The sequence below is a fragment of the Hylobates moloch genome, unplaced genomic scaffold (genome assembly GCF_009828535.3).
Source record: "Hylobates moloch isolate HMO894 unplaced genomic scaffold, HMol_V3 SCAFFOLD_9, whole genome shotgun sequence".
NCBI classification, from domain to species: domain Eukaryota; kingdom Metazoa; phylum Chordata; class Mammalia; order Primates; family Hylobatidae; genus Hylobates; species Hylobates moloch.
In genome coordinates, this window is record NW_026652284.1 from 34,531,903 (window position 1) to 34,549,379 (window position 17,477).

The 17,477-nt window shown below is 39.3% G+C and overlaps 2 protein-coding genes across 10 annotated transcripts in view; one reads left to right on the forward strand and one right to left on the reverse strand.

Annotated features, from left to right (window-relative positions):
• PDE7A (phosphodiesterase 7A) overlaps positions 1–17,477 on the forward strand; it is a 126,091-nt gene that overhangs the window by 106,576 nt on the left and 2,038 nt on the right. For all 3 annotated transcript variants that reach the window (XM_032759658.2, XM_058444258.1, XM_032759659.2), the window contains exons 7-12: positions 2,573–2,673; positions 9,856–9,987; positions 10,191–10,282; positions 12,271–12,415; positions 12,841–12,937; positions 13,572–13,652. In XM_032759658.2, coding sequence (XP_032615549.1) covers positions 2,573–2,673; positions 9,856–9,987; positions 10,191–10,282; positions 12,271–12,415; positions 12,841–12,937; positions 13,572–13,652 — 648 coding nt within the window. The remainder of the gene's footprint in view (positions 1–2,572; positions 2,674–9,855; positions 9,988–10,190; positions 10,283–12,270; positions 12,416–12,840; positions 12,938–13,571; positions 13,653–17,477) is intronic.
• MTFR1 (mitochondrial fission regulator 1) overlaps positions 1–17,477 on the reverse strand; it is a 182,761-nt gene that overhangs the window by 83,188 nt on the left and 82,096 nt on the right. The window contains exon 8 of one of the 7 annotated variants that reach the window (XM_058444266.1): positions 17,089–17,450. The exons of the other annotated variants lie outside the window; for them this stretch is intronic. Coding sequence (XP_058300249.1) covers positions 17,412–17,450 — 39 coding nt within the window. The 3' untranslated portion in view covers positions 17,089–17,411. Of the gene's footprint in view, positions 1–17,088; positions 17,451–17,477 lie in introns of those variants that run through there. 7 annotated transcript variants of the gene reach the window in all.

Consider the following 17,477-nt stretch of genomic DNA (forward strand, 5'->3'; position numbering starts at 1 on the left):
AACTGCTTTATCTAGGTAAACAGAAGCCTGTGTGACTCTACAGATATAATTTTGTAGTAAATTCTCAAGTTTATAATTAAAATAGTGTGAGTAGCCCCAGTAGCTATACTGGCAATTATAAACATGCATATCCCACTTTGCACATTGTTCATATGAATACTTGGCTGTTTCTCCCCTCATCCTGTTGCTGCTAATGTGGAAGCCACTAGAACAGGTTTATGAGAGAATTAAGCCTTAAAGCCATAAGGAATCCATTGGCTTCAATGGGTTATCTTCTGTGCAATGTATTTGGAATGGCTTCGGCTCTATACTGTCCTTGGGAGAATTGAGAAAATAATAACTCAGGTGTTTTTAGTTAGTTTGTTTGTTTGAGACAGGGTCTCACTATAGTGCTGAGGCTGGAATGCAGTGGCATGATCATGGCTCACTGCAACCTCAACTTCCCAAGCTCCAGGCAGCCTCCCACCTCATCCAGGCTGAGGCAGGAGAATCACTTGAACCTGGGAGGTGGAGGTTGCAGTGAGCCGAGATCACGCCACCGCACTCCAGCCTGGGCAACAGGGCGAGACTCCATCTCAGAAAAAAAAAAAAAGCCTCAATACCAAGAATTTACAGCCAAATGAAGAGCTAGAAATATTAACTCAGACTTTAGACTTCTACTTACAACTCTGGCAAGCAAACAAACAAACAAAAAAACAGATAAATTTATTACATAGGGCTTTTGAGCAGCTTTTTATCTTGGAGAATCTTGCTCTGTCACCTAGGCTTGAGTGCAGTGGCGCAATCATGGCTCACTGCAGCCTCAACCTCTCGGCTCATGCGATCCTCCCACCTCAGCCTCCTGAGTAGCTGGGAATATAGGTGTGCACCACCACACCAGGCTACATTTTTATTTTTAGTAGGGACAAGGTCTTGCTAATGGCCCAGGCTGGTCTCAGACTCCTGGCCTCAAGCAATCCTCCAGGCTCGGCCTCCCAAAGTGCTGGAATTACAGGTGTGAGGCAGTGCAGCTGGCCTTGAGAAACTTTTTAATGTGTATTAATTATAAGCAGTATGCCTGAAATACTGTACAGTAGTCCCCCTTTATCTCTGGTTTTGCTTTCTGTGGTTTCAGTTACCCATGGTCAACTGTAGTCTGAAAACATTAAATGGACAATTCCAGAAGTAAACAATTCATAAGTTTTGAATTGCACACCATTCTGAGCAGCGTGATGAAATCTCATTGCATCCTGAACCGTGTTGGTTATCAGATCAGCCGTGTTGGTATCACAGTGCTTGTGTTCATCACCATTATTTTACTTCATAATGGCCCCAAAGCGCAAGAGTTGTGATGCTGGCATATTGTTATAATTGTTCTATTTTATTTTAATTATTGTTAATTTCTTACTGTGACTAACTTATAAATTGTGCATTATTATAGGTGTGTTTGTATAGGAAAAACATAGTATAAATAGGGTTTGGTACTATCTGTGGTTTCAGGCATCCACTGGGGGTCTTGGAACATATCCCCCAAGAATATGGGGGGACTACTATACTAAAATATAAATTATAAAACACATATGGCCGGGCGTGGTGGCTTACACCTGTAATCCCAGCACTTTGTTCAAGACCAGCCTGGCCAACATGGTGAAACCCCATTGTGACAAAAATACAAAAATTAGCTGAGCATGGTGGCAGGTGCCTGTAATTCCAGCTACTCAGGTGGCTGAGGCAGGAGAATCACTTGAACTTGGGAGGTGGGCATTGCACAGTTAGCTGAGATCATGCTGTTGCACTCCAGCCTGGGTGACAGAGTGAGACTCCATCTCAAAAATAAATAAATAACCACATACAAAAATAGCTTGTTAGGTGGGGCACAGTGGCTCACACCTGTAATGCTAGCACTTTGGGAGGCCAAGGCAGGTGGACTCCTTGAGCCCAGGGGTTTGAAACCAGCCTGGGCAACATGGCAAGATCCTGTGTTTACAAAAAATACAGAAAAACGAGCCAGGCATGGTGGCATGCACCTGTGGTTCCAACTACTTGGGAGGCTGAGGTGGGAGGATTACTTGAGCCCAGGAGGTCAGGGCTGCAGTGAGCCATGATCGTGTCACTGCACTCCAGCCTGGGCAACAAAGTGAGATCCTGTCTCAAAAAAACACTATTAACCAGGGGTATCGAAAGGCTATTTTAAAGGGTGGGACGGAAGCAAGTGCAGAATTCTGATGGTCTGTCCCACTCATTTGGCGATTGTGCTTCCCCACCACAGGTAGGCTCGCTTTCCTTTGAGACCACTGGATTTGTGTGTTATGCTGCTAGGACCGTCAAGTAGGTGGATGGCAGGGGGCACAGCTGGAGCTGTGTCTGTTTGAAGCCTAGTCTGTTCTTCCATGATAGCATAGAGAGTCAAATTGATATTGATTCTTTTGGTATACATGTGAGTTGTGAGGTGATTATCATCTGCCCGAATCAGCACGATTTTAGCTGATAGCTACATGAAAAGTATGAGTGGGTAACTCATAATTATCACAATTTTTGTCCTTGTATATGTTGCTCATTTACAATAAAATCGGAATCTCTTTCTTTGATGCAGTTATGATTCAAGAAGATTACCACAGTCAAAATCCTTACCATAACGCAGTCCACGCTGCGGATGTTACTCAGGCCATGCACTGTTACTTAAAGGAACCTAAGGTAAGAGGTTGACATTGATTTCAGGTGAAAATCATAAGAAAATTCCTTTTGATTTACTTTCACATACTTCTCCTGAAGTTACTGCCTTGACTGAAAATCACAGACTTCCTTCACAAGAATGAGATCTTAGCTCGATCAAGTTTCTGAATCTGGCTGTGTTTCAGAGTGCAACAGCTAGAGAACTGGGTGGTTGTTGAGAGAGAGGCTGGAGAAGCCCAAGCAAGGGCCAGGTCATTTGAAACCTCGACTGCTGGCATTTACACTGAGCTCCACATGGGCTCCATGTGGGCAGGGACAGCCTTGGTCTGACTAGTGAATGAATGGGGAGATACAGAGAGGAAGCAGGAGACTTTAAAAAATTATCCTGGCTGTGGTGTGAAGATAAATCGTATCAAGACCAAAAGCCTGAACACCTGCCAGGAGTTACTTCAGTGCTCCGTGGAAGAGAGCAGAGTGGCCTTGGTGAGGTAGGGATGTGGATAGTTTGCAAGTTCTCTTGGGAATTAGAATGAACAGGATGTGGTGGTGAATGCACTTGGGGGAAAGAAACAGAAGTCAGTGAAGACTGGTTTGGGCAGTTGAGTAGAAGGTGGAAGTCTTCCATGAGAGGAGGGATGTAGAGCAGAACAAGTTTTGGGGGTAAGGCTTGTAGAGACAGTGAGCACCATTTTGGATCCTTGGTGTTAAATGTATTTGACATCCTAATATAGAGGTCTAGTATAGAGTTACATAAAAGAGTCTGAAGTATAGGAGAGAAATCAGACTTTATGTATGGATTTGGGAATCATTGTCTGCAGGTGTTAATGAAAGCCATGTTTGCCCCTGGACATTTCCTATCCCTGGTAGTTCTGCAATTATGTCTGCCTACCCCATCTCTACTTCAAAACTGCTCTGTCCCTAGATCTTAGTTCTGGCTAAGGTGTTAGGTGGGAAACAGGATGACCAAACTGGCTTGTGCCCATTGATGCCAACTTAAGAACACAGCTAGTCTTCTGATTATTTAAGAGATCATGGAATATGTGAAAATGCCCCAGTTTTTTAGTATATATATCATGACTTTTAAAAAATCGACTTATTGTGGTAGAACTTATATGCAGTAATACAGTGCATACATTTTATATGTACGGTTTTGACAAATGTATACTCCCAACCACCCAACTGTTTTTTTTTTTCTAAGGGACAGGGTTTCACAGTGTTGCCAGGCTGGAGTGCAGTGGCGTGATCATGGCTCACTGCAGCCTCGACATCCTGGGCTCAAGCTGGAGGCCAGCTAATTTTTTTAATTTTTTGTAGAGACGGGGTCTCACTCTATTGCCCACCCCAATTTTTAATTTACACTTTAAAAAAATCTCTGGGCCAAGACTGCATCCTCTGTTTGAGAATGTTGTGGGAGAGATGGATGAGTAATCACCATACAATCTGGTAAGTGAAAGATGGTAATAAGTTCTCCGCAGCACACAGGAGGGTTAACCTGGTCAGTGAAGGCTTCTGCACTCCCGTCTCCCTCTGGGCACACCCAACCCAAGCCAGGGGCAAGGAAATCTGGGTGATGCCAGGTGAGCAGGGCGGGGATGCATGTGGACAAAAATTAATAAAACCATGATTTTGAACACTTTTTGCCTGTGGAATTCTGATAATACTTAAACACTTTTCATCCTTAACATACTCAGTGAACACTTTACCCAAGGCTTCAATTAAGGATATAGATAAAATCCCAAAGCCCTACAATGCAAGCATTTCCTTTCTCCCTTATCACAGTGAACATTTTAAAATGGAATCACCCAGGACTGAGTGCGGTGACTCATGCCTGTAATTCTAGCACTTTGGGAGGCCGAGGCAGATGGCTTGCTTGAGCCCAGGAGTTTGAGACCAGCCTGGTCAACATAGCAAGACCTCATCTCTTTTATTCAAAAAAAGAAAGAAAAAAAAAACAGAGTCACTCAAAGTTTTAGAAGTGAATTCTAAAAAATTTGAAGTAGGTCCAAGTGTGGTGGCTCATGCCTATAATCCCAATACTTTGGGAGGCCAGGGCAAGAGGATCACTTGAAGCCAGGAGTTTGCGACCAACCTGGGCAATATAGCAAGACCCCATCTCTACAAAAAATAAAAAGTTAGTTGGGCATGGTGGTGTGTGCCTGTGGTCCCAGCTACTTAGGAGGCTGACTCAGAAGGATCACTTGAGCCTGGGAGGTCCAGCAGAGAGTAGTGATAGTGCCACTGCACTGCAGCCTTTAGATAGATAGATAAGATAGATTAGATAGATGCCTGAAGATTGTATCTCTTTTACTCCTGAGCCTTTTCATAGCATCACATGTTTTATACTCTTTGAGCATCTGCCACGTGCCAGGCTCTATCCTGGTGCTAGGAATGTGGTGGTGAGCAGGGCAGGAATGATCCCTGTCTTCATGAAGTGTACATCCTAGTGGGGGAGGCAGTCATTAAACAAACAGATAAATAGAATTTTGATCAAAATAATATGTTAGTGGCTGGGCAACAATAATAATAATAATAATAATATAGAGAATGACCAGGTGGATGGCAAGAGTTTTACAACTTTAGATAGGGTGATCAGAAATCACTTAAGTGGACAGGACATAACTAAGGAGTCAGCCATAAGAAAGTCCAAGTACAGAGGGAATAGTAAATAGAAAGACTTAAGTATATCTATTTTGTGAGAAATTTGTTTTCAGTTTTTATACCTTATAATTTATATGGAAGAGTTAATTCTTGGACTCTTGTCTATGTGAAAAAAAAATATTTCAAGCCAAAGAAATTACTGGAAATTTTGGAGACAAACTCATCTCTCTATATATGCGTTGTCACTAACTTGAGTATTTATTTTTTATGTCCTCAAGGCTGAACTCATGTGGATTATAAAGCATTTTGTTCAAGTTGAGTCCAAAGTCTCCTTGGTTGATTGACACTGGTAACATTCATAGTTGTCAGCTGAGGAGATTGTGATTTTCCCTTTGTTTCCTATTTTAATGTTTAGTTTCATGTTTCTATCATGAGTTTAAATTAGTTATTTTACTTAATAACTATACTTAAACTAAGTCTGGACAAGAATTACGCTTACATGTCCCAGACATAAACCCACTCTGACACTAACCTTTAGACCTTGCTCTAGTTGTCCCTGGCACTTGACAAAAGAGCCTGGCCCCCCACGTCCCTCCCTCGCCCCCACATCCTTCCCTTTGATGTCAGCGAGACTGGTAATGGTTGCATTGCCTTTCTTGCGGATGTACGCTTATTCATGCTCTGAGTAGATGCTAATTGCTAGTGACAAAAATATGAGTAAGATAGGAATTTTGGCCCCCAGAATCTTACTTTTAAAACATATGGGAACCTGACGTGGAAACCACAGGAATGTCAGGCCTCCAGGGCAGGAATTTTTGTCTGTCTATTCCCTAATATTTACCTGTCCCCTAAAACAGCACCAGCACATGGTAGGTGCTTGGTCAATATGAGCTGTTAATGAATGATACTGTATATGGGCTTTATCATTGGCTGGGTTTACTCTAACTGTTACTCTGTTTTTATGTTTTTGTTTTGTTTTGTTTTGTTTTTCAGATGGAGTCTCACTCTGTCGCCCAGGCTGGAGTGCAGTGGCACGATCTCAGCTCACTGCAACCTCCACCTCCTGGGTTCAAGCGATTCCCTTGTCTCAGCCTCCCAAGTAGCTGATAGGCCTGTGCCACCACGCCCAACTAATTTTTGTGTTTTTAGTAGAGATGGGGTTTCGCCATGTTGGCCAGGCTGGTCTCGAACTCCTGACCTCAAGTGATCTGCCTGCCTTGGCCCTGCAAAGTGCTGGAATTACAGGCATGAGCCACCATGCCCGGCCTAGTTCTCCGTTTTTAGACCTCTAGAGCAGTGGCCGCCAACCTTTTTGGCACCAGGGACCAGTTTCATGGAAGACAATATTTCCTTGGATGGGGAGGGGGATGATTTCAGGATGAAACTGTTCCACTTCAGATCATCAGGCATTAGATTCTTATAAGAAGTGTGCTGGCTGGGCGTGGTCGCTCACACCTGTAATCCCAGCACTTTGGGAGGCTGAGGCAGGCAGATCACCTGAGGTCGGGAGTTCGAGACTAGCCTGACCAACATGGAGAAACGCTGTCTCTACTAAAAATACAAAATTAGCCGGTTGTGGTGGTGCATGCCTATAATCCCAGCTACTTGGGAGGCTGAGGCAGGAGAATCGCTTAAACCCAGGAGGCAGAGGTTGCAGTGAGCCGAGATTGCACCATTACTCTGCAGGCTGGGCAACAAGAGCGAAACTCCATCTCAAAAAAAAAAAAAAAAAAAAAGAAGTGCGCAACCTAGATCCCTCACGTGCACAGTTTACAATAGGGTTTGTGCTCCTATGAGAAGCTACTGCTTCCAAGGCAGAGCTCAGGCAATAATGCTCACTGGCTGGCAGGTCACCTCCTGCTGTGCACCTGGTTCCTCTCAGGTTCCTAACAGGCCACGGACCAGTACCAGTCCATGGCCTGGGGACTGAGGAGCCTTGCGAGGACCGCCTTGTCCTTTTGCCTTCTGTGTGTGGGAGGTTCATTTCTTTCAGTAATTTCTCAGGATGGACATAATGTGTCAAGAATCTGTCTTCACTAGGCAGGGCATGGTGGCTCATGCCTGTGATTCCAGCACTTTGGGAGGTCAAGGCAGGCGGATCACCTGAGATTAGGAATTCGAGACCAGCCTGGCCAACATGGTAAACCCCGTCTCTACTAAAAGTACTAAAAAAAAAAAAAAAAAAAAGTCAGGCATGGTGGTAGGCGCCTATAATTCCAGCTGCTCAGGAGCCTGAGTAAGAGAATGGCTTGAACCTGGGAGGCAGAGGCTGCAGTGAGCCGAGATCGCACCATTGCACTCCAGCCTGGGCGACAGCAAGACTCTGTCTCAAAAAAATAGAATCTGTTTTCAGAGGTAGTATCATTAGGAAAAATAAAAATACAGTATTGATTCAGGACATTTTATGTCACTAAACTGCTCTCCTCCGTGATAGTGCCACCTCCTCTTTACCCTCAGTAAGCCACCAGTATCTCAGGGACCTTCTTCCTGCTATTTCTACTATATTTTTGATTCACCAATTTAGCCAAAAAAAAAAAAAAAAAAGCTACCACCAACGAAACTCACTGTGATAACCATTACAATGGGAAATCATAAGGCCTGGCAGGCAATGAAAACAGTAAGCTTTTCCCTGAACACAGCAAAACTCACCACTTAATAGTTTTCTATTTTATTGAAGAAGAACCCTAATGATGGCTTTGCAGATACAAGTAAAATCTGACCTTCACATACGTTAAATAATTTGTAGTTTCTTTTTTGGACATCTCTTTGTTGTCAGCTCTTACCAGATGTAATCACAGAATGGAAATAACATCTGTCTTTTAATCCACCTTAAAAAGTTAAGTTATTGAAGTCCTTGTCTTTGTTATAATATTGAAAATTTTCTTTCTGATGAAAGGTTTTTTTTTTTACAAGCAGAAATGTTACATTTTATATCGAATTTTTTTTGCATGTGTGTTTTTAAAGTTACTTTCTCTTCACAGAATTTGTGAGAATTCAGTTGCTTCTTTTCACGTTCCTATTTTTAATGGTTAACTCTTTAATATACCTGAGATTGTTTTGATGTCATGTGCAGTCATACATTAATTTTTTAAATCAGTCTAATTGTGGATTATTGTATTCCCCCAGGATGTCTATTCTTCTGCCAATAAGAATGTAACCCCTTTGCATACTGCCTAATAAATTACATGTTCATAAGACATAGACACCCATGCCCATTCATGTATATGTCAAGGAGGGGAGATTGCTTTATATGCAGTATGCTTTATATCCTATGCATTCTGTTCATCTGGATTAGTAAGCAGCGCTTTAGAATGCTTTATTTTTTCAATGCTTTTGTATATCCTAAAGAGGAAATAATTTTCTTCATCTTCTCCTATTCAGTGACCTTCTCCATGTACTAATTATATGTGATACAAAAATAAATAATATGCATCTCTGCTTCCAGGTAGCTTACAGTTTTCCAGGAGATTCAAGCCCTCAGACAGTGATTTCTCTGACTGAGATGAACTTAACACAGGGAGTAGAAAGAGATGATTGATTTGTTCTAGCAGAGAAAGAAAATAATAGAATTTGAATCTAAAATTATTTTTTATCTCATTTTTTACATTTTCAGTTTTTATCTTTGTTGTATAACATGTAAATGTTAGTTCAGTATAATAATCTATAAGTACATATACTTAATATTGGTGGTGTACGCTCAAAAGTTTTCACTGTTAGAGCACAGGATCATTACAGTTTAGTCAGCACTGTCCTAACATAAACCTAAATAATACCATGCTCTGATGAGTGGTTTTGTGGCAGACCATGAGGTGCTGTGGGAACACAAATCTGGCCAAGTTTGCCAGAAAATGAGAGGCATTTCGTGAAAAGCAGGTGATACAGTCAAGGTGATCTTTTTTATCATTGAGCATTTGTCAGCTAATCATAAACTTTTATTTATTGTGATTATTATATCAAATAAGTTTGGTAATGATTATTTAGAGTAAAGTTACAATTTCTGGTGTGCAAGATTGCTTTCCTGACATGAATACATTGTGTCATTGTTATGAATGTATCCATCCATTGGGGGAGGATTTTATCACAGACTTGACATAGACTTCCACTTATGATTACTCAGTAGCCTCCTTAAACATCAGGACTAAAGGAATAACCTTACATTTTAGATTACATTATTGAAATCCAATAACCAATTTGTTGATAAATAAACACTCTTAAAATTTTAGGTCTTTTGTTCAGTAATGGCTACAGTAATAAAAATGTGCCAAACTGTGTTTGTCATTTTAAAGCCATTATTTCTCAAAAAGAATGGTTTATGCTTTAGCTGCCATTTTAATTAAGCTTGTTAAAAATGAAATGGCCTAAGGATAAACACTGTAAACTCCACGCGGGCAGGGCCACTGTTGTATCATGCCTTCGCCAGTGTGCTGATGAGACCAGGACCTGGCAGATGTGCTTGGTGGACCTAATGAACAACCGCCTGAAGAATGACGTGAAGGGGGAGGAGATTGCCACCACTACCATTGGCTGCTAATTCGAAACTACTGTGATGGCATAGAGCTTATTTTAGACATATCTGTGATTCATTATTCTTTTGTCACACTTCAGCTTGCCAATTCTGTAACTCCTTGGGATATCTTGCTGAGCTTAATTGCAGCTGCCACTCATGATCTGGATCATCCAGGTGTTAATCAACCTTTCCTTATTAAAACTAACCATTACTTGGCAACTTTATACAAGGTTAGTGCAATTTTATCATCAGGATTTTTTATTTTTGCATTCTAGAAAATGTTTCATATTTTGAAGAAATGAAAGTAATGAAAATAAATTCTCAATGAATGTTAGAATTTTAACCAGATTAATATTGCTAACAGTATTGTTAGTAATGATATGTCCAGAAAGAGACGTATCATTAAGTAACTGAGAAACGTCCTTTGTTGTAGAATACCTCAGTACTGGAAAATCACCACTGGAGATCTGCAGTGGGCTTATTGAGAGAATCAGGCTTATTCTCACATCTGCCATTAGAAAGCAGGTAGGTTGGATTAAGACAAATTTAATTTGTTACTGGTTATAGAAGTTAAGTTGGCAAAGTAATTTTATAAAGTTTTAAAAATTGTTATGTTCAGGTGTTCCACAGTTTTCAGTGTTTGTCAAATTTAATAAATTATATACAATTTTAGTAACTTAGAGCTATCCTACTATATAGTCGGTAACATTTTAATGGATAGTTATTTTTATGAAAGACTATTCCATGGGTTTGAATACTATAAAATTTACTCCAAATACACAATGGCTCAGCCATAGTTTACTATTTATTTACATAAATAGATATTACATATTTCCATACTCAGCTGAATAAAACCTTAAGGTCTACGTATAAAGGTAAATTGGATGGAATGTAAACATTCTATTATATTAAATAGATTCATTAAAATCTGTTCCCAGAAGTTTTCAAAACTGACAAGAAAGTAAAGAGAGTGCCTTATATTCTCAATAGCATAATCCTGGAGTCACACTTCTGTAGCCATAGGATACAATAATGAATTTAAGAAACCCTAATATTTTAGAAAAAAAAAATAAGTGGGCTATTTTAGAACCTAATAAAAAGCATTAATGTGAATAAGGCTAACACGATGGTGATGGTTTACAAAATCTCACGTCATTGCCGTAGTGTGGTCCACACACAAGCTTTTTAGTAATGTTGCACTGAGGGAAAATGCACGTCAGCAAACCTTGAAAGTGGATCGAAGCCATCCACGTCAGGAAAAGTGGTGAGGCATAAAAATATGTTTGAGTATTAAAATTTAAGTTCCACTTGCTGTTCTCTGGTTTCCCTTTCATAATTTAAAACAACTATATAAAAAACTGTTTTGTGTAATGACCGTGAGAAAAAAGCTGGACTTTATTTTTTATTTTTTTAAATCTTTATTCACGGATACCATTTGGAGTATGACAATACTTCTGGTAAGTAAAATCATTTTTTGCTGTAGTACAAATACGAAAATTGCTTAAACACACTATATGTAAATTATGGGTTCTTAAAATTAAGAGATTAAAATGTTTGCTTCATTATTCCCTTTTTAAAAACCATGTTTTTCATTTGATGATTAACCCTGTTGAGTTCTCAGATTTAATAAAAATGGAAATAAGGAATACTACCTAATAGCATTATTTAATGTTTTCTTCATTTAGGGTTTGTTTTATTTAACATTCAATATTGTGAGTCTTTTTATCTATTTGACAGCTCTTTACTGATCTTTATACAGAGATAGTGTTTGCTGTGACCCATTAAAACAAAAGGCAAGAATTTTTTTTAAGTATATTTATCTTGTTAATTGATCTGAGGCAGTTTTATAAATGATGTATGTATTTGCTGTTTATATTAACATGTTACCTTTTTCCTTCCAGAAAAGTTGGATATTCATTTATGGATATTCATTTACAGATAACTGATTGGTTCTTGAGTTTAACCTTGAAAACACAGTTGAATCTAAACTTTATTAAGTTGCTCAGGGGAATTGCAGCAGGCATCTTAGTCAAAATGTCTGTAGGAGTAAACTGTTGAATGGGCCATTATTCTTTCTATTTGAATCTTCCTTCTGCCTTCAGATCTCAGGCACCGAAAAGCAAACCAAAGCTGTTTACCCTCAGCATGAGAGTTTTCCAGGAAAGAATCCCAGCAAGGAACTTTCTCAAACAACATACCAATGTTATGTTGATTTTTTTTTTTTTTAAAGCAAATAATACCACCTTGGCTGGCAAAGTAAAGACTCTCCTTTTGAAATGTTTGCATATTGGTATTTTCCTACACACTCTCTTGGTTTTAGTTTTATTTTAATGGCTTTTTTTGAAGCATTCTATAAAACTCATTTTTTTGTGTGATAAATTTTAAATGGAATGATAATTGGATATTTTAGGGTTCTATAAAGCCTTCCGATTATTATGGTTAAGAAAAAAAATCAAGAAGTAAATAGTTAATTGAAAGTCTTATATTTTCTCTTTATATTTCTCTAATTCCAGGCAACAAATGGAGACACAGATAGGTGCTCTGATACTAGCCACAGACATCAGTCGCCAGAATGAGTATCTGTCTTTGTTTAGGTCCCATTTGGATAGAGGTGATTTATGCCTCGAAGACACCAGACATAGACATTTGGTTTTACAGGTAAAATGGGGCTTGGAAACATTCTATTTCTAGGATAAATTATGTGACTGTCAAACTAAAAAATGAATATTCTAGTGTAGTTTTTCAGAATGGTTAAATCTTGAGGGCAAGCTAAAGAATTTCCTTCAATTAGCGTACACCCCTTCCAGAAGGAGATCACTGGTGAATCTGCTACCTAGGAAGGCATCATCGCTTACGTGTTTTTCATACTCAAGATTTCTGATGAAAACAATTTTTACAAGATTAGGGTACCAATTAAGAAATGGCATTTTATTCTCATAAATTCTTACATCTAAAAATAGGAGAATTATATTTCTGGCTTATTTATTTATATTTACGGTTAATCCAGTCCTTGCACTTGGTTCTTTGGTATTATTGTCAAGTGTGTATATATCTTAAAACAATATTAATGTTTTGTTTGCTAGATGGCTTTGAAGTGTGCTGATATTTGTAACCCATGTCGGACGTGGGAATTAAGCAAGCAGTGGAGTGAAAAAGTAACGGAGGAATTCTTCCATCAAGGCAGGTTACAGTATTGAGTGATAATTAATCTATCCAGTTCATTTTTTTAACATTATAAGAATAAAATAACTCAATAATTTATATGGGTCTAGCAGTAGAGTCTTGATATTTTTAGTAACAATTCACAATAGATATACATATAATCAATACTCTACAAATTAAGCATCTGTTTTGAAAATTAGAAGTCCTCTTTTGGAATGATCAGATGTATTTATGCATTTATGAGTATAGATAGATTAGGTTTGGAATTTTGCTGTACAGAAAGATTTCCCTGAACTTTCTTTATCTTTGTCATGTGTGGAGGGCCATATGAACATGTAAAACTTTTGTGTGTGTAATTTAAAACCCAGATCCAGGAATCTATTTCATGAACCTTCCTTTCAGGTCGTATGTTAATGTGTTATAAATTACAGTCTTAGGGTAACACTTTGCATTTAAATAAAAATATCAGCTTGACAATCTCTTCTATGTGTGAATAACTTAAAATTTTAAAAAGAACTAATTGCGAAGCTTTCCTCTCATGAGGATTAAGTATGTTTTTCCTAAGAAATGCACAGGTATGTTCAAGCCTTTAATTATATATTTAACCAATAGATATTCTTCATATTAATACTTCTCTTTTTTTAATTTATAGGAGATATAGAAAAAAAGTATCATTTGGGTGTGAGTCCACTTTGCGATCGTCACACTGAATCTATTGCCAACATCCAGATTGGTAACTATACATATTTAGATATAGCTAATTAGAAAAATGCCACTGTTTTTATCAAGAAGGGAAATATATTTGAAATATAAAATATTAAAATTGTGCTCATTTCTATTTTTAAAAATAATTTAAGAAATTTTACCCTTGTTTTCCCTTCTTATGGCTCTTCTAATTCTCATTTAATTTTAGGATGTAAAAAGCATATTTTTGCAGAACAGGCAGCAGCAATAATTTGTTTCTGTACTTATGTAAATAAGAATCCATTATTCGCCCATGTGGAAGCTTCTTTTGCATCATTTGGGACTGCCATTTAAAAAAGGATAGGTAAACAAAGAAATGACAGAAATAAAATAAAATAAAAATGGATAGGTGGTGACCCACTGAGCCTGATCATAATACATAGACCAGCTTCTGCCACTGCCTTTCTGGACTCTTACCACTGCCTGTTGATTAAATCTAACTCTTCAACGTCCTAGACAGGCCCTTATAATCTAGCTTCAAATGCTGTGCAGCCATCTTGCCTCAACCTCCCTCTCACTTGCCTACAGCATCTCGGGACGCTTCTGTGTTTCCCAAGTCCACGCTGTTCTTTCACTCTTTGTACCTCGCCAGTGATTTCCATGTGCCTCATAGAGTTATTTTTCTTGAAGAGCCAGCTCAAATGTCACTTTCTCCAGAAGCTGCTCTCCACTCGCTTTAGGCAGAGTCAGTCGCTTTTCTTCTAGATTCCAAAGTGCCTGATCCACTTGGTTGTGGATTCCTGGAGCCTAGCACCACACCGGAAGCAGGAGGCCCTTGAGAACTGTGTGCTGAGTGAACTAATAACTGTATTATAGAAAGCAAAATTAAAATGTCCTGTGACTGAAGTATGTGTAGCTTGTTGCAGAAGTTCACAGGAAGGTTGACCAGGATTGAGTGTGTTGGGCTTTGGGTATAAAGGAGGGGGATTCTGCAGGGGCAGTAGCTCAATAAGGAATAGAGGGAGGAGTGTAATTTTGGTAGCTGGTGTTGAATAGGGCCTTTGAGAATCAGACTGAACACAGTGAAATATGTGCCCAAAGTTCAGAAAGATGAGGTTTCCAGAAACTCAGAAAGTAGCACAATATGTGGCATCATACTCAGAAAGGAAGACCATGCCATGGGGCCAGAAATTCAGAAACGTAATTCTTACATTGTGATTGCAATGGATACTCGTGGAAGAAAGTGGGTAGTGGCCGATTTGACTTCAGAGTGACAGGTAGAGAAGGGAAGAGCGTGTAGAACTGTGGCCAGACTTTAGGAGTGTGAGGGATGCTGAATCTCCCAGAGATCTCATACTGGCCAGGAATGCTGAGGGTTGCAGATGTTTTTCTTTTGGGAGGATAGTAAAACAGTTTAGAACCAGATATGCTTTGTCCTGATTCTCAAGTAGAATAATCTTCAAATGCAAAAGAATACATTAGAAATGGACAAAAGTGGCCAGGAGCGGTGGCTCATAACTGTAATCCCAGCACTTTGGGAGGCTGAGGTGGGCTGATCGCTTGAGGTTAGGAGTTCGAGACCAGCCTGGCCAAAATAGTGAAACTCACGTTTCTACTAAAAATACAAAAATTATCTGGGTGTGATGGCCACTTGGGAGGCTGAGGTAGGAAAATCACTTGAACCTGGGAGGCAGAGGTTGCAGTGAGCTGATATCGTGCCACTGCATTCCAGCCTGGGCGACAGAATGAAACTCCATCACTCCATCTCAAAAAAAAATGGACAAAAGAGAATTGAATCAAAGATAGGTGAATGGGTAGTCAAATCAGTTACTTTGAATATTAAATGTCTTTTTATCTGAGTAAACTACCCCCTTGCTTAATGGGAGAACTTGCAAATGAGATTTAAGACATTGTAATTTTTCTAAGTTAACAGAAGCTAGATCCCTTTCACTGTTCATCTTAAGCTATTGATCTTGTCAGTGTTGTACAGATCTAGGATGGGTTGTCAGGGATAAGGTCACTGATCTGATGGTGATTGTTGACATCTGCTGACTCCACACAACAACCCTAGGGGACCGGCGCTTTGAGCATCTTTATTTTCAGAATAACTGTTAACTGCCCACTTCATGCAGTTAACAGGTGTTGGTGTTGGGCTTCAAATCCAGGTCTTTCTGACATCAAATCTCAACCTCTTAACAACTCACCAAGCAGTGATTACTACTTCCCAGCATAGGGGCAGTATGTACAAGTCATGTTGAACTAATACAGTTTCTTTCTTTGATAGGAATACTAATTTTGTTGAACAAGAAAATATCATGTACTGGATAAGAGTAAGGCATTTGAGAAGGTGTCCTGTGAAATCTGTGAAGATAAAGTAGAGGCTTGTGGGGCTAGTACAATTAAATAGATTCACAAATGGTTGAACAGCGTGTTCGAGGTACTAATTAACAGAGTCCTGCCCTCCGAGAGAGAGGCTGGTCCATGGCCCTGGTCTGTTCATTTTTATCAGGTATTTAAGACCTAAAAGAAATTTTAGGTTAACATAGAGCCAGAAGTGATAGCTAATTTGTTGACTGTTGGAGGTAAGATCCCCAAGGATCTCAACCAGTTGGAACAGTGAGAGGGATGAAATAAGATGAATGGTGTGAAACCTGTAATAATAAGGGCCATGTGGGTAGATAACTCCAGTGGCTCATGACTTTATGGCACGTAAGAAAGACGGGCTTTTGGTGGCTGGCTCAACATGACACTGTAGTGTGAAGATGGCTGCCAGAAAGCCGCTGTGTGCTTTGACTGTAATGACACTTTTCTATGTTTGTTATCTCTTTCTCCTCACCAGAACATAAGCTCCTTGAGGGCAGGGATCTTGTCTGTCTTATTCACTGCTGTATACCCAGCCACTGTGGCATAGTGCCGGGGACATAGTAGGTTCTTGGTAAATATGTGTGGAGGGAACGGATCAATGAAAGAAAGAAAGCCTTATTGTACATATTGTACATAATTAATATTTCAGATACCATAATTATGTACAGTTAAAAAATTCAGCCATCAGACCATATATAGCTTTCCTGATTAAAAGTAGTGGATGCTGGTTGCTTTAATTCTGGTGAGATTCTTATGTTGGATAAATGGAACCTATGTTGTCTGTGGTCCACATGGTCTTTTGCTGCAACGAGAGTCTTGGATATGAAGAAAATTTTAAAGCAGTGATAGAATCTGAATGTATATTTTCCCCATTCTTAACAGATCAAAATGTGAGAAAGATGTTCTTTGTTCCCAGTATATAATATGATTTGATTGACAGCTATTTTCTAGAGGTCTTCTTTTGCCCTTGTGTTAAGATACTACTTAGTATTAAGTCAGATCTAATGTGCAGTGGAGTGCTGTATAACCTAAAGATGCAACAATCCTGAAATCACTCATTTTCCTTTTCTGACTGTGAATTAAGGGAGATAATATGAATTGTTTATAAAATAGGTCTCTGGTGCACATTTGGTGTTCACTTTAATGATTTTTTTTTCACTAACCCCAACCTGTTATTTTTAGACTGACTCTTATCATAAGTTTTGCCTTTATAAATTCTGAGTTAAATAAAATGACCAATTGTAATCATGACCAGGCATGAAGAAGATTCCATCCCTGAGGGGTAAAGCAGCAGACTACTGCCAGCTCCACTTCAGTTCAGGCCACATCACCCTCAGTCCTGAAGGAGATCCCTTCTCAGCCTCCAGTTGTTGCACTGCAACTCTGCCTCGAATTGGGTTATACCCGAGTATCCTCGGAGTTTATATGGCCAGTGTATTTTTCCTTAAGTGGAAGAATGTAGTTGTGCCACCGAGAAGGATAACTGGAAAAGATTGGATATATTTGTCAG